General features: G+C 43.5%; 1 protein-coding gene across 1 annotated transcript in view; it reads left to right on the forward strand.

Moving 5' to 3' along the window:
* The window catches only part of LOC132833543 (NACHT, LRR and PYD domains-containing protein 3-like), a 101,815-nt gene that overhangs the window by 56,363 nt on the left and 22,153 nt on the right, over positions 1–23,299 (forward strand). Inside the window, exons 3-5 of the mRNA XM_060851905.1 lie at positions 7,807–7,973; positions 20,394–20,565; positions 20,663–20,728. Coding sequence (XP_060707888.1) covers positions 20,421–20,565; positions 20,663–20,728 — 211 coding nt within the window. The 5' untranslated portion in view covers positions 7,807–7,973; positions 20,394–20,420. The remainder of the gene's footprint in view (positions 1–7,806; positions 7,974–20,393; positions 20,566–20,662; positions 20,729–23,299) is intronic.

The raw sequence follows: 23,299 nt of genomic DNA on the forward strand, positions 1-23,299 counted from the left end.
CCCTTTGTGATAGCCATTTATGCCCTGGGGTAAAAGTTTCTGACTATTCATTCTATCTATATCTCTCATTAGCTAGGACACCTCTCACCCTTTTTCGCTCCAATGAGGATAGCTTTAGCTACCTCAATTTTTCTTCATAAGACATGTCCTCCAGTCCAGGCAGCACCCTGGTAAATCTCTGCACCCTCTCGAAAGCTTCCACATCCCTCCTTAAATGAGGCAACCAGAACTGAACATAAATTCCAAGAGTGATTTAACCACTGCTCGACAGAGCTGCAGCATAACTTCGTGGCTGTTAAACTCCATCCCCCACTAATGAAAGCCAGCACACCATATGCCGCCTTAACAATCCTATCAATTTGAGTGGCAACTTTGAGGGATCTGTGGACATGGACCCCAAGATCCCCTGTTCCTTCACACTGTCAGGAATTCTGTCTCTAACTGTATTCTGCATTCAAATTCAACCTTCCAAAATGAATCTCTTCACACTTCCAGGTTGACATCCATCTGCTACTTATATGATTTTTGCATCCTGTCTATGTCCCATTGTAACCTACAACAGCCCTCCACACTATCCACCACTCCACCAACCTTTGTGTCATTGGTAGACCTAACACCCCTTCCACTTCCTTATCAGAGGCATTTATAACAACCACAAAGAGCAGAGGTCTCAGAACCAATTCCTGCGGAACGTCACTCGTCACTGGGCTCTCGGCTGAATACTTTCCATCTACCATCACCCTCTGTCTTCTATGGGCCAGCCAATTCTGGTCCAGACAGCCAAATTTCCCTGTATCCCATGCCACCTTACTTTCTAAATGAGCCTTCCAAGGGGAGTCTGATGCCTGAAACGTCGAATCTCCTGTTCCTTGGATGCTGCCTGACCTGCTGCGCTTTTCCAGCAACACATTTTCAGCTCTGATCTCCAGCATTTGCAGACCTCACTTTTTCCTTGAGTCTTATCAAATGCCTTGCTAAAATCCATATATACCATATGCACTACCTTATCTTCAATGTATTTTGTCACATCCTAAAAAAAATTCAGTGAGGCTTGTGAGGCATATCCTGCTCCTCTCAAAGCCATGCTGACTATCTCTAATCAAACTAAGGATTTAATATGCTTGAAAAACCAGTCTCTGAGAATCCTCTCCAATAATTTGCCCACCACAGCCGTAAGACTGACTGGTTTATAATTCCCAGCATTATCCCTACAGTATTCCTTTCATTGATCAAGGGAATAACATTTGCCACCCTCCAATCACCTGGTATTAATCCAGTAGACAATGAGGATGCAAAGCACATTGCCAAAGATGTCGCAATGTCTTTCCTCGCTTTCCTCTGGTAACCTTGGGTATATCCTGTCTAGCTCAGGGGAATTATCTATCCTTATGTTTTTTAAATTTTTCAGCACATCCTCCTTCTTAACATCAACTTGTTTGAGCATATCAGTCTGTTTCACGCTGTCCTCACAAGTGACAAGGTTCTTCTCAGTAGTGAATACTGAAGCAAAGTATTCATTAACTACCTCCCCACCTCCTCCAACTCCAGCCATAATCTCCACTCTCCCTGATCAGCCCTACTCTCATTCTGACTATCCTCTGGTTCCTCGTGTAAGTGTAGAATACTTTAGGCTTTTCCTTAATCCTATTTGCTAAAGCTTTTTCATGCTCCCTTCTAGCTGTCTTAAGTGCATTCTTCAGTTGCTTCCTGGCTACCTTGTAACTCTTGGGGTACTACCATTGTCAGTAGAGAAGGTGGGTACTACCATTGTCAGTAGAGAAGGTGGGTACTAACATTGTAAGTAGAGTAGAATGGGTACTACCATTGTCAGTAGAGAAGGTGGGTACTACCATTGTCAGTAGAGAAGGTGGGAACTACCATTGTTAGCTGCCATAATCTGAATTCACCAACAAGAAACAGTTTTACAGAGAAGGTGAATGATGCAATGGGTTAGCTTATCTGCTGATATACTCAAAGGTTCATAAGTATCCATTTTCCCTGAAGAGTCGGAGGCTGAGGGATGACCTTATAGAGGTTTCCAAAATTATGAGGGGCATGGATAGGATAAATAGGCAAAGTCTCTTCCCTGGGGTCAGGGAGTCCAGAACTAGAGGGCATAGGTTTAGGGGAGAGGGGAAAGATATAAAAGAGACCTAAGGGGCAACTTTTTCACGCAGAGGGTGGTACGTGTATAGAATGAGCTGCCAGAGGATATGGTGGAAGTTGGTACAGTTGCAACATTTAAGAGGCATTTGGATGTGTATATGAATAGGAAGGGTTTGGAGAGATATGGGCTGGGTGCTGGCAGGTGGGACTAGATTGGGTTGGGATATCTGGTCAGCATGGACATGTTGGGCCAAAGGGTCTGTTTCCATGCTGTATATCTCTATGAATCTATCCAGGTTGGTGAATAGAGAAATGAATTTTTAGAACTGTTGCTGTGTAAACTGTTTGAATTTTCCATGAAATTGACCCTGCAAATGCAAAAGGATGCAAACACATGATGAAGTTAAACAGAAGCTGTTGTTAATGGCATCCCAGGAACCTTCTGACCTTGTCGTTATGGGTATTGCAAAGTATTAAGTATAAGATAAAACAGAGGTCTTCACTGAATTCAGAGTAAACTGACTCCAATTACAATATGTTGATTAACTCCAGAAAATATTTGTGGATTCCAGTATTAATTAAGAGTTCTATAACAATTTTGCCTTGGGTGTGGGAGTCCAGAACTGGAGGGCCATAGTTTTAGGGTCAGGTGGGAAAGATTTAAAAGGGACCTAAGAAACAACGTTTTCACGTTTTGAGTGTGTGTGTGTGTGTGTGTGTGTGTGTGTGTGTGTGTGTGTGTGAGAGAGAGAGAGAAACATAGAGAATGAGCTGCCAGAGGAAGTGATGGAGGGTGGTACAATTACCATGTTTAAAAAGCATCTTGATTGGTATATGAATAGGAAGAGTTTAAAAGGATATGGGCCAAGTGCTGGCAAATGGGACTAGCTGGTCGGGAAGGTAAATGATTGTTATTTAAGAATTTACCTCGACGCCAACGGTCTTTTTTGCAGCACATAGCGGCAGGAGCTGGGCGGAAGTGAAGTCGGAGCGCAAAGCCCGTCAGGAAGGTAGGTGATTGTTATTTGAGTGTGTGTGTTCTAGACCCCAAGTCCTACAAAGTAGGGCCTCCCTCCCACCCTCCTCCTCTAAATTAAAAGTCCACAGACTTGCCCCAGAGAGAGGGTCCAAGGAAGTTCCTGTGGAGTGAAGAGTGAGGCTTTAGCTCAGGAGTCTTTGACAAGGAGGTTGAGTGAAGTGATTACGCCGCAGTTGAAGAGGGTGAAGACATGACTGCCAAGCTGGTTCAGTGTGCTACGTGCTTGATGTGGGAGGTCAACTACTCTGGTGTCGAATAAGTGTGGAAAGTGTGTGCACGTTCAGCTACTGACAAAGCATATTGCAGCACTGATGAAAGAACTCGAGGATCTTAGGCTCATCTGAGAGAACGAGATCTTTCTGGACAAGACCTTCAGCGAGGTTATTACACCGACCATACCAGAAGAGAGCAGACGATGAGGAAGGCAGAGAGGAGACAGGTGCAAGAGACCCCAAAGGAAGTACCTGTCAGGAACAAGTTGAATCTTTTGGAAACAGTAGAGATAGATGACACTGCCAGTCCGCGAGGCGGCCAGGTCTGTCAATCAAAAGTTGGCGTGGAGGCAGAGCAGAAGAGTCGGACATCGCACAGAGCCGTGGTAATAGGGGACTCCATACTGAGAGGAACAGACTGGGGTTTTTGTGGCAGGAGGCGGGACTTAAGGATGATGTGTTGCCTTCCTGGTGCCAGGGTTAAAGACATCACAGACAGAGTGCAGGAAATCCTCAAGGACGAAGGTGAAGAGCCAGAGGTAGTGGTACATGTCGGCACAAATGATGTCGGAAAGAAGAGGAGGAACATACTACAGCGGGACTTTGGAGAACTAGGAAGAAGGCTTAAAAGCAGGATGTCCAAGGTGGTTATCTCCGGTTTGCTTCCAGTTCCTCAGGCTGGTGATGCCAGAAACAGGGAGATAATGGACTTGAACGTGTGGTTGGGGAACTGGTGCAGGAAGCAAGGATTTAAATTCTTGGATCACTGGGGTATGTTTTTGAGTAAGCATAAATTATACAAGAGAGATGGTTTGCACCTTAGTAGGTAAGGGACCTGCATTTTGGCAGGCAGGTTTTCTACTGCAACACAGCTACGTTTAAACTAAGTATCAGTGGGGAGGGGACAAACTGGATGTTCAAGAAGGAAATTGAAGGGAAAGTTAGAACAAGGGAAGTCAAGAAAGACAACTGTATCAATGAGGCAAAAAACTCAAAAAGGGATCATGCTGAACGGTTGAGTGAGGTAGGAGTTGATGGGAAGGGTGAGGACAGTAACAAATTAAAAATACTATATATGAATGCACGAAGCATTCAACATAAGATGGATGAGTTTGAGGCTCTTTTGGAAATTGACAGATATGATATTGTGGGGATAACTGAGACGTGGCTTCAAGTGGACAGGGCCTGGGAAATGAATATTCAAGGCTACACATGCTATCGTAGGGACAGACAGAGGGGGTGGGGAGGCCATGTTGGTAAGGGATGATGTTCAGTCCCTTGCGCAGGGGGACCTAGAATCAAGGGATGTAGAGTCCGTATGGATAGAGCTGAGAAATTCTAAGGGTAAAAAGACCCTCTTGGGAGTTACCTACAGGCCTCCAAACAGTAGTCTGGATGTTGGATGTAACTTGAATCAGGAGCTAAAATTGGCCTGTCGCAAAGATGTTACTACAGTTGTTATGGAGGATTTCAACATGCAGGTAGACAGAGAATCAGGATAGTATTGAACCTCAAGAAAGAGACTTTGTGGAGTGCCTCCGAGATGGATTCTTAGAACAGCTGGTGTTGGAGCCTACCAGGGAGAAGGCAATTCTGGATCTGGTATTGTACAACAAACCAGAATTGATCAGGGACGTCGAAGTGAAGGAGCCATTGGGAAGTAGTGACCATAATACCATAAGCTTCAACCTGCAATTTGAGAGGGAGAGGGTACAATCGGAAGTGACAATATTTCTGTTGAATAAAGGGAACCATGGAGCTATGAGGGAGGAACTGACCAAAGTTCAATGGTGCAATACCTTAGCAGGGATGACAGTGGAGGAACAATGGCAGATATTTCTGTGTATAATGCAGAAGATGCAGGATCAGTTCATTCCAAAAAGGAAGAAAGATCCTAGGAGGAGGCATGGGTGGCCATGGCTGATGAGGGAAGTTAAGAAATATATAAAGTTAAAAGAGAAAAAGTATAACATAGTAAAGATGAGTAGGAAAATGGAGGACTGGGAAGCCTTTAAAGAACAACAGAGGATTACTAAGAAGGAAATATGCAGAGAAAAAATAAGGTACAAAGGTAAACTGGCCAAAAATATAAAGGAGGATAGTAAAAGCTTTTTTAGGTATGTGAAAGGGAAAAAAAATGGTTAAGACTAAAATTGGGCCCTTGAAGACAGAAACAGGGGAATATACTACAGGGAACAAAGAAATGGCAGAAGAATTGAATTGGTACTTCAGATCTGTGTTCACTGGAGAAGACTCAAGCAATCTCCCTGAGGTAACAGTGGCTGAAGGACCTGAACTGAAGGGAATTTATATTTGCCAGGAATTGGTGTTGGAGAGACTGTTAGGTCTGAAGGCTGATAAGTCCCAGGGGCCTGATGGTCTACATCTCATGGTACTGAAGGAGGTGGCTCGAGAAATCGTAGATGCATTGGTGATTATTTTCCAGAGTTGGATAGATTCGGGATCAGTTCCAGCGGATTGGAGGGTGGCTAATGTTGTACCACTTTTTAAGAAAGGAGCAAGAGAGAAAGCAGGGAATTATAGACCAGTTAGTCTGACCTCAGTGGTGGGAAAAATGCTGGAGTCAATTATAAAGGATGAAATCACAACACATCTGGATAGCAGTAACAGGATAGTTCAGAGTCAGCATGGATTTATGAAGGGGAAATCATGCTTGACTAATCTTCTGGAATTTTTTGAGGATGTAACTCTGAAGATGGACGAGGGAGATCCAGTGGATGTAGTGTACCTGGACTTTCAGAAAGCTTTTGATAAAGTCCCACATAGGAGGTTAGTGAGCAAAATTAGGGTGCATGGTGTTGGGGGCAAAGTATTAACTTGGATTGAAAGTTGGTTGGCTGACAAGAAACCAAGAGTAGTGATAAACGGCTCCATTTTGGAATGGCAGTCAGTGACCAGTGGGGTACCACAGGGATCAGTGCTGGGACCGCAGCTTTTTACAATATGTATTAATGGTATAGAAGATGGTATTAGTAATAACATTAGCAAATTTGCTGATGATATTAAGCTGGGTGGCAGGGTGAAATGTGTGGAGGATGTTAGGAGATTACAGGGTGACCTGGACAGGTTAGGTGAGTGGTCAGATGCATGGCAGATGCAGTTTAATGTGGATAAATGTATGGATATCCAATCTGATGGCAAGAACAGGAAGGCAGATTACTACCTAAATAGAATCAATTTAGGTAAAGGGGCAGTACAAAGAGATCTGGGTGTTCTTGTACACCAGTCAATGAAGGCAAGCATGTAGGCACAGCAGGTAGTGAAGAAGGCTAATAGCATGCCTTCATAACAAGAGAGATTGAGTATAGAAGCAATGAGGTTCTTCTGCAGCTGTACAGGGCCCAGGTGAGACCGCACCTAGAATATTGTGTGCAGTTCTGGTCTCCAGATTTGAGGAAAGACATTCTGGCTATTGAGGGAGTGCAGCGTAGCTCCACGAGGCCAATTCCTGGAATGGCGAGACTACCTTACGCTGAAAGACTGGAGCGACTGAGCTTGAGGTTAGAAGACTGAGAGGGGACCTGATTGAAACATATAAGATTATTAAAGGATTCGACACTCTGGAGGCAGGAAACATGTTTCCGCTGATGGGTGAGTGCCAACCCAGAGGACACAGCTTAAAAATATGGGGCAGACCATTTAGGACAGAGATGAGGAGAAACGTCTTCACCCAGAGAGTGGTGGCTGTGTGGAATGCTCTGCCCCAGAGGGCAGTGGAGGCCCAGTCTCTGGATACTTTCAAGAAAGAGTTGGATAGAGCTCTTATGGATTGTGGAATCAAGGGTTATGGAGATAAGGCAGGAACAGGATACTGATTAAGGATGATCAACCATGATCATAATGAATGGTGGTGCAGGCTCGAAGGGCAGAATGGCATACTCCTGCACCTATTGGCTATTGTCTAGATTAATTGAGGATCTCTGGTTGGCATGGATGAGTTGATCCAAAGGCTCTGTTTCAGTGTTGTACATCTGTGCCTCTAAAGAGTCTAAGAGTTCCTTTCTCTTAAGGAAGAGAAAAGAAAACACAGCACATTTTTATCAGTCTTGAAAATTGTGGAGGTGTATTCAAGGAAGACTGATTTTGTGATTGCACTCTGTATTTTCAAGTTGTCACAATGTTTAATGAAACAGGGTGATCAAGTGTGTCTGGGTCAGGTAAGTTGAAAGTAAATCACAATTGACAAATCTGTCTACTTTTTAAGCTGTGATCATACTAGTGACCGTCTCTCCCCCTGCTCCCAGACTGTTTCACTGCCCGGGTAGACCTGGCTTGCTCGTGTGCACGCGCGGGCGGTGTGAGGTGTATATTAGTTCAGTGGAGTATATAGAATTTCAGAAGACTCCTAATGTGATTTATGGTTATTCAGAATTCTAACCAATTGGGTGGAAGTTCAATGATATATTTCATGTTGATTTGTCCCCTTAGATCCAAACTCCACAATCATGAAGTTCTTGGTAAAGTGTGAGGATTACCAACTGTTCCAGTTCACAAAATTCTTCCGGGACAGACTCGAATAAGCAATCAAAGATTGTGTGGATGGACTCAGTTCATTGCTCACATACGAGAGGATTTTCAGTGGACAAGAGCATCAGGTAAGTAGGAGAGTTATGGAAAGTGTTAAAATATTAGGCAACTAACAAAATAATAACAAATAAATTGCTGGATGATGAAAAAGACCAATTGTCTATCTGGATTATTATCTTAACAACGTGGCTGCTCTATGCTGCGATAGTACTGATGTTATTAACTAATCATATTAGTCAGTTGATCCACAGCCAGATATGAAGTTTGGAAAATCCAGTGGTGTAGTGCTTTCGGAATATCTGATCATAGAGTCATTTATTTTGCAATCACATTGGAGTGTTAAGGACCAGGCCAGACCTCCCTCAAAGCATTTTTAGAAGGTAGCCCAGATCCTAACTTTTCTAGTAGTTTTAGGCAGATATAAGGTGGATATCCCAGGACTGATGCAGCTGGTTAAACCACTTGTCTTTGTGTAAAACAGAATTAATTTACACGGCACCGGATGAAACACAAACAAATGAAAATGGAGTTTAGAGTAACGATATGAAAGCACGACATTCCCCGCAACTTAACAAATAGCCATTCTGATTTCCTGCAACATCCCATAAACGCACACCTTGGCAAAAAAGCACTAAATTCAAACCCAAGTTCTTGTAGAAGAGATATCAAAGAGAAAGAGGATCAATCAGGGATTATTTACTGAAGCATGAAATCTCTTTCTACTCTGTCCCCAGCAATTTCTAACTGCTAAAACTGAACCAAACTAGAAAAAAAATCAGTGAACTGGGAGAACTGGCCATTCCCCTTTCATTGTACAATTGTGTTTTTTTTAAAAACACCTGAAAACCTTTCTCCTGATGGTTGCCTTGGACAGTATCTGTTAGCCGTTAGGAAAGCTCCCAGACCCCAGACAATTCGGAACCACTTCCTTTCAAAACCCCTCTTGAAAAAAGCCAAGGGCAACATTACCTTTTTAAAGAAGCAATATCGTCAAAGAAAGCAGCGTGGCACAGGGCTTTGGCACAGAGTCTGTCCCTGCTGCTCAGAAGGGAAGGGGGAAGAGGAGCAGAGCAGTAGTCATTGGGGACTCCATAGTTAGGGGGACAGAAAGGAGATTCTATGGGGACGAGAGAGACTCACGGTTGATGTGTTGCCTCCCCGGTGCCAGGGTTCGTGATGTCTCTGATCGTGTTTTTGGGATTCTTGAGGGGGAGCAGCCCCAAGTCGTGGTCCACATAGGCACCAACGGCATAGATAGGAGTGGAGATAGGGATTTAAGGCAGAAATTCAGGGAGCTAGGATGGAAGCTTAGAGCTAGGACGAACAGAGTTGTTGTCTCTGGTTTGTTGCCAGCACAACGTGCTAGTGAGGCAAGGAATAGGGAGAGAGAGGAGTTGAACACGTGGCTACAGGGATGGTGCAGGAGGGATGGTTTTGTATTCTTGGATAATTGGGGCTCTTTCTGGGGTAGGTGGGACCTCCACAAGCAGGATGGTCTTCATCTGAGCCAGAGGGGTACCAATATCCCGGGGGGATATTGGGGGGATATTCGCTAAGGCTGTTGGGGTGGGTTTAAACTAATCCAGCAGGAGGATGAGAGCCAAAATTGTAGTTCAAGTATTGAGAGTAGGGAGGTCCGAAATCAAGTTTGAGGGATGCAAGATGGCACCGGCAAGCAAGAAGTTGTTTGAAGAGTGTCTACTTCAACGCCAGGAACATCCGGAATAAGGTGGGTGAACTTGCAGCATGGGTTGGTACCTGGGACTTTGATGTTGTGGCCATTTCGGAGACATGGATAGAGCAGGGACAGGAATGATTGTTGCAGGTTCCAGGATTTAGATGTTTCAGTAAGAACAGAGAAGATGGTAAAAGAGGGGGAAGTGTGGCATTGTTGGTCAAGGACAGTATTACAGTTGCAGTAAGGATGTTTTGGGGACTCGTCAACTGAGGTAGTATGGGCTGAGGTTAGAAACAGGAAAGGAGAGGTTACCCTGTTGGGAGTTTTCTATAGGCCTCCGAATAGTTCCAGAGATGTAGAGGAAAGGATAGCAAAGATGATTCTTGATAGGAGTGAGAGAGACAGGGTAGTTGTCATGGGGGACTTCAATTTTCCAAATATTGACTGGGAACACTATAGTACGAGTACTATAGATGGATCAGTTTTTGTCCAGTGTGTGCAGGAAGGCTTCCTGGCACAGTATGTACACAGGCCAACAAGGGGTGAAGCCACATTAGATTTGGTATTGGGTAATGCACCCGGCCAGGTGTTAGACTTGGAAGTAGGTGAGCACTTTGGTGATAGTGATCACAATTCTATCACGTTTGCTTTAGTGATAGGATAGGTGTATACCACTGGGTCAGAGTTACAACTGGGTTAAAGGCAATTACGATGCGATTAGGCAAGATTTAGGAAGCATAGGATGGGGAAGGAAACTGCAGGGGATGGGCACATTAGAAATGTGGAGCTTATTCAAGGAAAAGCTCCCATGTGTCCTAGATAAGTATGTACCTGTCAGGCAGGGAGGAAGCTTCTTAATCATAGAATTGTAGATTTTATAGTGCAGAAAGAGGTCGTTTGACACATTGTATCTATAAATTCACCTGACAAAGCTGCCCAGTTAATCCCAATTTCCAGCCCTAAATCCGTAGCCCTGTAAACTCATCACTTTCGACACCTCCTCTGGAACCTGCTGCTTACATTCTCCCAGGCAGCACGTTCCAAATTCTAACAACTCTCTTAGGATCTCTTTTCTTATTGTCAGCTTCAAGATCTGGGGCGGCACGGTGGCGTAGTGGTTAGCACTGCTGCCTCACAGCACCAGAGACCTGGGTTCAATTCCCGCCTCAGGCGACTGACTGTGTGGAGTTTGCACGTTCTCCCCGTGTTTGCGTGGGTTTCCTCTGGGTGCTCCGGTTTCCTCCCACAGTCCAAAGACGTGGGGGTCAGGTGAATTGGCCATGCTAAATTGCCCGTAGTGTTAGGTAGGGGGTAAATGTAGGGGTATGGGTGGGTTGCGCTTCGGCGGGTCGGTGTGGACTTGTTGGGCAGAAGGGCCTGTTTCCACACTGTAAGTAATCTAATCTTGTCTGTGCCTTCAGTTTTCTTGTATACCACAAATGGACTTGTTAACATCTGAGTTTGGAATGCACTGTGTCCTCTTTTACTTGCTTTCCCTATTTTCAGTCTCCCTAGAGATCTTGTTTCCAGTTGCAGCTGCAATTTTGATTTTGTTAAGTCAGTTTCTCTTTTTGATTAGGGTTGGTTTAAAAAAAATTTTGAAACCACATGCTCCCCACATTTCTCCTGTTGGGAAAAAAAATCTATTTACCATCGTCAAGATTTATTGAAACAGCTTTTAAATGCAGTATGTTTCTAATACTATAAACTTGTTTAAATTGCTCATTGATCATGATGGTTGTCCTTCAAATTCAAATAAGCTGATGCATGTCCACACTGATAATAAATACTGACATAGTACTGTACACCAGCTTGGAGTGCAGTTAGAAATAGGTAGGGCATTGAAATTGGCATGTTGCAACATGGACAGATGGTACTCAATGAAGTTCACAGGCAGCGTTATCACTTTTCAAAAGTGAAAAGAGCTGTACAGGTGAGGATTCTGCTGTGACTTCAGGTTATCCTACAGCATGACTCTGTATTGCTTGCATGCTCGATCTTCATTTCTTTGGTAAAACACTCACCTTCCATATGGTAACTATCTCAGAATGTAATGATGCTCCACTCTAGTTTTTTTTTGGCACAAGTCCACACCGACCCTCCAAACAGTAACCCATCCAGACCCATTCCCCTACTATATTTATCCTTAACTAATGCACCTAACACCATGGCCAATTCACCTAACCTGCACATCTTTGGGTTGTGGGAGGAAACCGGAGCACCCAGAGGAAACTCATGCAGACACACTGGGAAAATGTGCAAACTTCACACAGACAGTCGCCTGAGGTAGGAATCGAACCCAGGTCCCTGGCACTGTGAGGCAGCAGTGCTAACCACTGAGCCACCAGAGCTACAGAAGACCCCAATTTATGAATGCTTATAATTTTGAAGACATTCTCATATGGGGTGTAATTCTAAGCACACAATGTTGGAACATTTCCTGTACTTGCGAACTACTTCTCTTCTGTTGTTCTGCTATCTAAGATCAGTACAAATTGACTTGTGAATGGACTCGAGAACGGAATTCATTCCCAATAGACAATTAACCAGGGGTCCCATGGATTCGCCTATTATCCCAAACGATTCAAGAGGATTAGGCTTTGTTGTGGTTCTGCTCGCCGAGCTGGAAGTTTTTGCTGCAAACGTTTCGTTCCCTGGCTAGGGAACATCATCAGTGCGGTGGGAGCCTCGTGTGAAGCGCTGCTTTGATGTTTCTTCCGGTATTTATATTGGTTTGTTCTTGCCGCTTCCGGGTGTCAGTTTCAGCTGCAGTGATTTGTATGTGGGGTCCAGGTCGATGTGTCTGTTGTTGGATGTTCTTGCCGTTTCCGGGTGTCAGTTTCAGCTGTAGTGGTTTGTATATGGTGTCCAGGTCAATGTGTCTGTTGATGGAGTTTGGGGATGAATGCCATGCTTCTAGGAATTCTCTGGCTGTTCTCTGTCTGGCTTGTCCTATGATAGTGGTGTTTTCCCAGTCAAATTCATGTTGCTGGTTGTCTGAGTGTATGGCTACTAGAGATAGCTGATTAGGCTTTGGTCCTAGAGGATTCAAACTCATTAGTTTGGGGTTCCAGAGAATGGAAGAGGATTTGAAGAGTTTGGTCTTTGTTGTGAGAAGATACGGTTGGGATCCCAGAGAATTAGGCTGGGTCCTGGAGGATTCAAGAGAATTAGTATGGAGTCCCAGATGTTTTGAGCTGTTTCACCTAGGTGACTCTATGATTCCTATTTGAGGTGGTCATTGACTAGCAGAAATGTAATGCTAATTTGTCAGCCCAGGCCTGATGTGTTTGACATAGACCGCTTCAGTATCTGAAGAATCTCCACTAATGTTGAACATTGGTCAGTGATCAACAAACATCCCCACTTATCATCTTATCATGGAGGGAACGTCAGTGATGAAGTAGCTTCAGATCCTCTGATGGGGCTGCTGAGGTGCGTCATGCAATGACTCTCACTTCCTCTTTGGAGTTCAGCTCTTCAATCCATGTTTGAACCAAGACTAGAATGAGTTCAGGAACGATGTTCTTGCAGAACCCACACTGAATTTCATGAGCTGATTAATGCTGAGTAAGTACCTCATGATAACATTGCTGATGGCACCGTCCATCACTTTGAGCCCGCTGACAGGTTGTATAACAGCTCAAGTTGGATTTAACCTGCTTTATGTGCACAGCATACAGGGCAATTTTCCATCTAATCAAGTAGATGTCAAAATTGCCATTGTAATAGAATACCCTGTTTGTAGTTGGTTATCCTCTGTTATTCTTTAAAAAATGTCTTTTGTTTTGTTACGACATGGGGTAAACCCCTCTGTTAATTTAAATCTGACAGAGAAGTTCACCTCTCTCCGTAATCTGTTAAATTTCAAGAGGCAAAGAACCATCCCAGAGGTCACGATTTAAAATAAAAATTAACTATTTTATTCTTTAAGTCCAACAGAGAATATTAAAACCTACAACTATTTATAACTCCTTTCTCTTAAACTTATCCTTCACCTCCCACTCTCCAATTCAGTTCCAATAAAAACTCCGGTTAAGATTTACAAAACAAATTCAAATTTCAAAACCAGCCAGATTTTGAATCTTCTCTGTATATCTTTCTCTGTAGATTTTCCTCTGTTGTCTTTCTTTCAGTATTCTGCTTTACAGGTCTTTCATGTGAATAGGTAGCTATTCGGAGCTCTCTGATAGAGAGCTATTCAGCTAGCAGTCTGTACTTGTTGGTTTACTTGGTAGTTTTCCTCCTAACTGTTCAAAATGTCCGGTTTTAAATCCCAAAACATTGGATCATTTCATTGGTTTGATGTCATCAAAATGCTAAATTCATATTTGATTGGATTTTGGTTTCTGGGGCATAATTTAAACTGACCAAACTTGAATTTGTTTTTGTTCCATGGTAATGCAACGCCAGCATTTTGTTTCTACCAAGTGTTACATTTTCACATTGTTCAGGACACACTGTATTTTCAGTCAGTCTTTGCTAGCTTCCTCTCTCTCTTAAAGTTGCAGTACACATCTATACCTTCATAACAGTTTACAGATATTTCAATATCGGGTTTTAGGAAGATTTGTAACTCAGATTGAGGTTCTGGATGTAGGTTTGCTCGCTGAGCTGGAAGATTCATTTTCAGATGTTTCGTCACCATACTAGGTAATATCATCAGTGAGCCTCCAGATGAAGTGCTGGTGGTATAGCGTGCTTTCTGTTTGTGTTTAGGTTTCCTTGGGTTGATGATGTCATTTCCTGTTCTTTCTCTCGGGGTGGTAAATGGGATCCAAGTCGATTTGTTTGTTGATAGAGATTTGGTTGGAATACCATACTTCTAGGAATTCTTGTGCACATATCTGGCTTGTCCTAGGATGGATGTATTGTCCCAGTCGAAGTGGTTTCCTTCCTCATCTCTATGTAAAAATACTAGTGAGAGTAGGTCATATCGTCTTGTGGCTAGTTGATGTTCATGTCTCCTGGTGGCTACTTTTCTGCCCGTTTGTCCAATGTAGTGTTTGTCACGGTTCTTGTGTGGTATTTTTAAATGATATTAGTTTTGCTTATTGTCTGTATAGGGTCTTTTAAGTTCATTAGCTGCTGTTTTAGTGTATTAGTGGGCTACCATGATGCCAAGGGGTCTGAGTAATCTGGCAGTCATTTCCAACATGTCTTTGATGTAAGGGAGAGTGACGAGAGATTTTGGATAAGTTTTGTCTGCTTGTTTGGGTTTGTTGCTGAGAAATTGGCAGAGCTTTTTCATTGGATACTCGTTCTTTTTTAATCCGCTGTATCGGTGATTTTCCTCTGCTCTTCATAGTTCGTCTGTACTGCAATGTGTGGTGACTTGCTGAAATAATGCTCTAAAGCAGCTTTGTTTGTGCATGTTGGGTGATTGCTTCTATAGTTCAATATTTGGTCAGTACGTGTTGTTTTCCTGTAGATGCTGGTTTGAAGCTTCCTGTTGGCTATTTGCTTTAATGCAAAATCTAGGACTGGCAGTTTGTTGTTGTTTTCCTTTTCCCCTCTTTAGTGAGTTTTGTGCCAGTAAGGGTATTATTGGTAGTTTTGATGGTTTCGTCTAAATTGTTTTGTTTAGTCATGATATGGATATGGAAGATATAGACTGTCGGGAAATAGATAGTGACATCTTGAAAAATGTCCAGATTACAGAGGAGGAAGTGCTGGATATCTTGAAACGGTTAAAAGTGGATAACTCCCCAGGACCTGATCAGGTGTACAGAGAACTCTGTGGGAATCGAGAGAAGTGATTGCTGGTCCTCTTGCTGAGATATTTGTATAATCAATAGTCACAGGTGGGGTGCTGGAAGACTGGAGGTTGGCAAACGTGGTGCCACTGTTTAAGAACGGCGGTAAAGACAAGCCAAGGAACAATAGACCGGTGAGCCTGACTTTGGTGGTGGGCAAGTTATTGGAGGGAATCCTGAGGGACGGGATGTACATGTATTTGGAAATGCAAGGGCTGATTCGGGATAGTCAACAGGATACAGAACTGGCTCAAAGGTAGAAGACAGAGGGTGGTGGTGGAGGGTTGTTTTTCAGACTGGAGACCTGTGACCAGTGGAGTGCCACAAGGATCAGTGCTGGGCCCTCTACTTTTTGTCATTTACATAAATGATTTGGATGCGAGCATAAGAGGTACGGTTAGTAAGTTTGCAGATGACACCAAAATTGGAGGTGTAGTGGACAGCGAAGAGGGTTACCTCAGATTACAACAGGATCTGGACCAGATGGGCCAATGTGCTGAGAAGTGGCAGATGGAGTTTAATTCAGATAAATGTGAGGTGCTGCATTTTGGGAAAGCAAATCTTAGCAAGACTTATACACTTAATGGTAAGATCCTAGGGAGTGTTGCTGAAAAAAGAGACCTTGGAGTACAGGTTTATAGCTCCTTGAAAGTGGAGTTGCAGATAGATAGGATAGTGAAGAAGGCATTTGGTATGCTTTCTTTTATTGGTCAGAGTATTGAATATAGGAGTTGGGAGGTCATGCTGCGGCTGTACAGGGCATTGGTCAGGCCACTGTTGGAATATTGCGTGCAATTCTGGTCTCCTTCCTATTGGAAAGATGTTGGGAAACTGAAAGGGTTCAGAAAAGATTTACAAGGATGTTGCCAGGATTGGAGGATCTGAGCTACAGAGAGAGGCTGAACAGGCTGGGTCTGTTTTCCCTGGAGCGTCAGAGGCTGAGAGGTGACCTTATAGAGGTTTACAAAATTATGAGGGGCATGGATAGGATAAATAGGCAAAGTCTTTTCCCTGGGGTCAGGGAGTCCAGAACTAGAGGGCATAGGTTTAGGGTGAGAGGGGAAAGATATAAAAGAGACCTAAAGGGCAACTTTTTCATGCAGAAGGTGGAATGAGGTGCCAGAGGATATGGTGGAGGCTGGTACAATTGCAACATTTAAGAGGCATTTGGATGGGTATATGAATAGGAAGGGTTTGGAGGAATATGGACCGGGTGCTGGCAGGTGGGACTAGATTGGGTTGGGATAGCTGGTCAGCATGGACGGGTTAGACCGAAGGGTCTGTTTCCATGCTGTACATCTCTATGACGCTATGATAAAAGTGTCATCCATATAGTGGACCCAAAGTTTGGGTTGGATGCTTGGTTGAGCTGTTTGTTCGAGTCTCTGCATTACTGCCTCTGCTAAGAACTCTGATATCGGAGATCCCATGAATGTTCCATTGGTTTGTCTGCTGGGTTTTTTGTTGAAGGTGAAGTGGATGATAAAGCATGGGTCCACTAGATTTTGATATCGCACTTGTGGATGATGTTGATGTTGTTGGTGTATGTGTCTTTGGTCCTTCTAATAGTGTAGGCAGTGTTTCCTTGGCCTGGTTGATGTTGATGGATGTGAATAAGGCTGTTACGTCAAAGGAGATAATTATTTCATCCTCTTCTATATTGTTGCCTTGGCCAATCTGTAATTTGTTGTTCCAGGGATGTGGATCTGAGGGGTATTCCTGATTTGTTAACTTTGGGTTGACATGGATCCAACACACCACGCTTTTACAGATTACCCAAAATCAACAAATCGGGAACACCCCTCAGACCCACAATCTTGCTACCTGGAACACCAAATCACAGATTGGCCAAGGAGCTATACCAAAGACTAAAACACTTTGTGCAAGACTCTTGCCTCTTTGTCCACTCCACCCAAAAATTCCTGGAGACCATCAAAGACATCAACGTAGAAGAGGATGAAATAATGGCCTCCTTTGGCATAACAGCCCTGTTCACGTCCATTAATATCAATCTGACCAAGGAAATACTGACAACACAATTTGAACAACCAAAGACACACATACCAAACACCACCAACTTCATCAGCAAGGCCAATATTGTCAAGCTAGTGAACCTATGCCTTACTACCCACTGCACCTTCAACTGCAAAACCTGCAGACAAACCAACGGAACACCCATGGGATCTCCGATATCAGGGTTCTTAGCAGAGGCAGTAATGCAGAGACTTGAACAAACAACTGTGCCAACCATCCAACCTAAACTTTAGGTCGGCTATGTGGATGACACCTTTGTCATCACTAAACAAAACAAATTAGACAAAACCTTCAAGACTAGGGCGGCACGGTGGCACAGTGGTTAGCACTGCTGCCTCACAGCGCCTGTAGACCTGGGTTCAATTCCCGACTCAGGCGACTGACTGTGTGGAGTTTGCACGTTCTCCCCGTGTCTGCGTGGGTTTCCTCCGGGTGCTCCGGTTTCCTCCCACAGTCCAAAGATGTGCGGGTCAGGTGAATTGGCCATGCTAAATTGCCCGTAGTGTTAGGTAAGGGGTAAATGTAGGGGTATGGGTGGGTTGCGCTTCGGCGGGTCGGTGTGGACTTGTTGGGCCGAAGGGCCTGTTTCCACACTGTAAGTCTAATCTAAGTCTAATCAATAGTACCCTTACTGGCATAAAAGTCACTAAAGAGGAGGAAAACAACAACAAGCTGCCATTCCTAGGTGTCGCAGTGAAGCGAACAGTCAATAGGGAGCTTCAAACCAACGTCTACGGGAAAATAACACATACGGACCAAATATTGAATACAGAAGCAATCATCCCAACATCCACGAACAAAGCTGCATTAAAACATTATTTCAACGAGTCACCACACATTGCAGCATAGACGAAGTACAAAGAGCAGAGGAAAATCTCCGATACACTGGATTCAAAAAGAACGGATACCCAAGGAACACAGTCCACCGATTTCTCAGCAACAAACCTAAACAAGCAGACAAAACTTGTCCAGAAACTCTAGCCACTCTCCCCTACATCAAAGACATGTCGAAAATGACTGCCAGACTACTCAGACCCCTTGGCATCATGGTAGCCCACAAACCCACCAGCATGCTAAAACTGCAGCTCATGAACTTGAAAGACCCTATACAGACAACAAGCAAACTAATATCATTTACAAAATACCTTGTAAGAACTGTATCGAACACTACATTGGACAAACAGGCATAAAAGTAGCCACCAGGATGCATGAACATCAGCTACAAAAAGACATGACCCATTGTCACTGGTATCTTTACATAGAGATGAGGAAGGAAACCACTTTGACTGGGACAAAGCATCCATCCGAGGACAGACCACATACGAGAATTCCGAGAAGCATGGCATTCCAAGCAGAACTCTATCAACAAACACGTGACTTGGATCTCATTTTCCACCCTTGAGAAAAAGAATGGGAAATGACATCACCAACCTAAGGAAACCCAAACACATAAATAGAAAGCAGGCCATACCACCAGCGCTTCATCTGGAGGCTCACTGATGATGTTACCTAGTATGGTGACTAAACGTCTGAAAATGAACCTTCCAGCTCAGCGAGCAAACCTACATCCATGTTTCAATATCACTTTAATTGTTGAGATATATTTTATTAAGGTGCCTGCTGTTAAATTAGTGTTTGCCTTTAAGTAAACATTGAGATGGTGCAGGTCTTCAGTCTCCAGCATTGTCTGCTGTTGAAGATACTGTCCCTCATCGGAAGATGCAACTGTCTTGAACCTAGATACTCCCTTTAACACATATTTGTCTCTTTTCGTCCACTGCACAATACCTATTTTTAGTTACGACAGTTCATATTCTGCCGAGCCATCTTACTTAACTTTGAGAGTTCCTGGCCAGTCTGCCATCTTTTCTCATTTTGAGGAATCCTCAAATTATGCTGTTTAAATTCCTCACTTCTCAAAGTCCTGTACAAATGTTTCAATAATGAAATTTGTTTTGTCCATTATGACATCTGAGCCTTGAAAAACTCCAATTTAAAACTTTCATCATAGTATCTATGTGTCTTTCATGACCTTGATGCTGCCTATCTCCTTGATTTCCTCCAGCACAGCAACATTCCCATTGCTCTGAAATTCCATGTTGTACACTTCACCATTCACACCACCATTGCGGACAAGCAATCAGTTTTCTTATTGCTTGCAGTCTGAAAATCAGTCCACATTTAACCCTTTCTTTGCTCCTCAGTATATCTACTTTAGCCCCAGTTGCATTGTCTGATTTCAGCTCTGAGCATAGCCATGCAAATTTTAACTGCAGCAAACGTTGTAAGGGTAAGCAGCTCATAACAGGCTTATATTACAGTGTTCACTGCTGGACATTGCCAAGAGCAGATTTCCAAAACCAAAGTTGTCTTGCTGTTTCATAAGTTTTCAGAGGAAATGTGGATTGAATTGGTTGAGTTTACAGTGCTGTTCTATCTGATAATAATTAGTGGGTGGCACGGTGGCACAGTGGTTAGCACTGCTGCCTCACAGTGCCGGAGACCTGGGTTCAATTCCCGCCTCAGGCGAACTCTCTGCATGGAGTTTGCGCATTCTCCCTGTGTATGTGTGGGTTTCCTCCGGGTGCTTCGGTTTCCTCCCACAATCCAGAAATGTGCAGGTTAGGTGAATTGGTCATTCTAAAATGCCTGTAGTATTAGGTGAAGGGGTAAATGTAGGGGAATGGGTCTGGATGGATTGCGCTTCAGCAGGTCAGTGTGGCCTTTTTGGGCTGAAGGGCCTGTTTCCACACTATAAGTAATTTAATCTAATCATCACATTGGTCATAGTTGCTGGGAATTTCTAAAACAGTTTATCTGCCTCATTTCAGAATCCTATCTTTCCTCTTACCTGAGGCCATCCTTCACAGCAGTTTTATTTCTACAGTGAAGTAGTGTCAATATCATTGAAATAGTTGGTCAGTCATCCAGGAAAACTGGAAGATCTCATCACTGAGCCAGTGCTTTGCTGCTTATTTTCAGTGTTTGTCTTTTACTGCATTCATCAATGTTCTTCACAGAAAATCATTAAGCTTGTGGAGAAGCATATGTGTGCAGACAGTTCCAAACTGCTCCTAAATCTGGTGATGGAGAAAGGATCTCCTGCCCGAAGGGTGATGTGGAAGTCCTTCGTGAAAATGCGCCATGTTGTACCAAAGTTGGACAAAATACTGAAACAAGTACAAGAGCTTGGTACAATATCACTTACTGAATTAAATTTCTGATTCAATATTGCCGCTTTCACCATTACACGGTTGAATTTCATAAAAGTCTTTTGATTTTTAAACAGGCTTGAATCCATTTGATACGGTGAAACTTGGCCAAAGTTTGTCCAAAATACCCAATCACCTGAAAGGTAAGAGCTGAAATGTCGCTGTTAAACTGCACCTTGATTTCTGAAAATCAGAATGTTTGCCAGAACTGGGAATAGGGGAATTAATCTGACCACAAATTCTCAGTGGCATTTTTTATGAGATTCATGGGAGCTTTATTCCTGTGACCCCTCATGGGTTTTTTTGCATTCTTACCAAAATTAGTTTATTAGCCATTTCCTTTGGTACCATCTGATGCTAGCCCAGTTCTCTCGATCACCATATATATGCCACTATCAAGATATCCTGGGATCCCTGGAACTGACCTTTGAACTGCATCTGTGCACTTTGTCATTGCCATGGCAGTTTGGAGTTACTCTTTACTATGAATATCACAGGATTAATCGTAAATGAATGCTGCTCAGGTCACATGGCTGGCATAACAGACACTTCCTTGAACATGGATCTGCGAGTTTTTTTTATCCACAAGATGTGGGCATATTTGGCTCGGCTAGCATTTACCGACCGTCCCTAATTGCCCGGAGAGAATTTAAGAATTAACCACGTTGCTGTGTTTCTAGTCACATGTCGGCCAGAGCAGTTAAAGATGACAGACTTCCTTCTCTAATGGATATCAGTGAACAAGATGGGTTTTCCCGACAATTGGCAGTGGTCATCATTATACCCTTAATTCCAGATTCTTTATTGATTTCAAATTCCACCATCTGCTATGGTGGGATTTGAACTGAATTTCCTAGAACGTTAGTTAACTTTCTCGATTAATTCTCCACTGGTAATACCACTAGGTTATCGTCTCTCCTCTTACATCATATGTCACAATTTAACACCAAGCCATACAATTTCTAATCACACCTCACTTTACAATATTCTTCGAGTCACTTCTACTCTTTCTTCAAGTTCTCAATAGCCTAGCATCTTCTCATTGCTCAACGTAGGACCAACACATAAGGAGAGCCTTCAGTCGCTTCAGCGATCATTTTTATTCACCAGCAGGAAAAGTGAGTTATAAAAACACCAAGCTATATTTGTGTCTCTGTGCAGAACTGCACAAAAGTTTAGCAGTGGCTGTCTCACAGATTAGTCAAAACAGCAGCCTGATGTAGTCTTCCTTCTGAAATCATACCTTCAAGACAATGTCCCAGGCATCACCATCCCTACCCCTGGATATGTCCTGTCCTTCCAGCAGGGCAGACTCAGCAGTGTTGGTGGCACATTGATCTACAATCAGGAGGGAGTCTTCAACATTTAATCTGGACGCTATGAAGTCTCGTGGTTTCAGGTTTACATAGACAAGGGAACCTCCTGCAGATTACCACACACCAATCTCCCTCAGCTAATGAGTAGGTACTCCTCCATGTTGAACCTCTCTTGGAGGAAGCACTGAAGATAGCAAGGGCGCAAAATTGTACTCTGGGTGGTGGATTTCAGTGTCTACCAAGAGTAGGTGTGATGCAGCTGGTCAAACCACTCGGCTTTAAGCAAAACAGAATTAATTTAAACAATACATTGATTAGGGATAGTCAGCATGGCTTTGAGAGTGAGTAATCATTTCTCACTAACTTGAATGAGTTTTTTGAAGAAGTAACAAAGAGGATTGATGAGGGCAGAATGGTGGACGTGTTCTGTATGGACTTCAGGAAGGTGTTTGATAAGGTTTGGGGACCATTGCTTTTTGTTATCTTTATAAATGATCTAGAGGAAGGACTTGAAAGCTGGGTAAGCAAGTTTGCGGATGACACAAAAGTCGGTGGAGTTGTGGATAGTGAGGAAGGAAGTGGTAGGTTACAGCGGGATATAGATAAGTTGCAGAGCTGGGCGGAAATGTGGCAAATGGAATTCAATGTAGCTAAGTGCGAAGTCGTTCACTTTGGTAGGAATAACAAGATGATGGATTACTGGGCTAATGGTAGGCTACTTGGTAGTGTGGATGAGCAGAGGGATCTTGGTGTCCATGTACACAGATCTCTGAAAGTTGCCACCCAGGTAAATAGTGCTGTGAGGAAGGCATATGGTGTACTGGGCTTTATTGGCAGAGGAATTGAGTTCCGGAGTCCTGAGGTCATGTTGCAGTTGTATAAGACTCTGGTGCGGCCTCATCTGGAGTATTGTGTGCAGTTTTGGTCGCCATACTATAGGAAGGATGTGGAAGCTTTAGAACGAGTGCAGAGGAGGTTTACCAGGATGTTGCCTGGAATGGTAGGAAAATCTTATGAGGAAAGGCTGAGGCACTTGGGGCTGTTCTCATTGGAGAAGAGAAGGTTTAGGGGAGATCTGATAGAAGTGTATAAGATGATTAGGGGTTTAGATAGGGTAGATACTAAGAACCTTTTACCGCTAATGGAGTCAGGTGTTACTAGGGGACATAGCTTTAAATTAAGGGGTGGTAGGTATAGGACAGATGTTAGGGGTAGATTCTTCACACAGCGGGTTGTGAGTTCATGGAATGCCCTGCCCGTATCAGTGGTGAACTCTCCTTCTTTATGGTCATTTAAGCGGGCATTGGATAGGCATTTGGAAGTTATTGGGCTAGTATAGGTTAGGTAGGATTCGGTCGGCGCAACATCGAGGGCCGAAGGGCCTGTACTGCGCTGTAT

The sequence above is a fragment of the Hemiscyllium ocellatum genome, chromosome 37 (genome assembly GCF_020745735.1).
Source record: "Hemiscyllium ocellatum isolate sHemOce1 chromosome 37, sHemOce1.pat.X.cur, whole genome shotgun sequence".
In the NCBI taxonomy this organism is placed as follows: Eukaryota; Metazoa; Chordata; class Chondrichthyes; order Orectolobiformes; family Hemiscylliidae; genus Hemiscyllium; species Hemiscyllium ocellatum.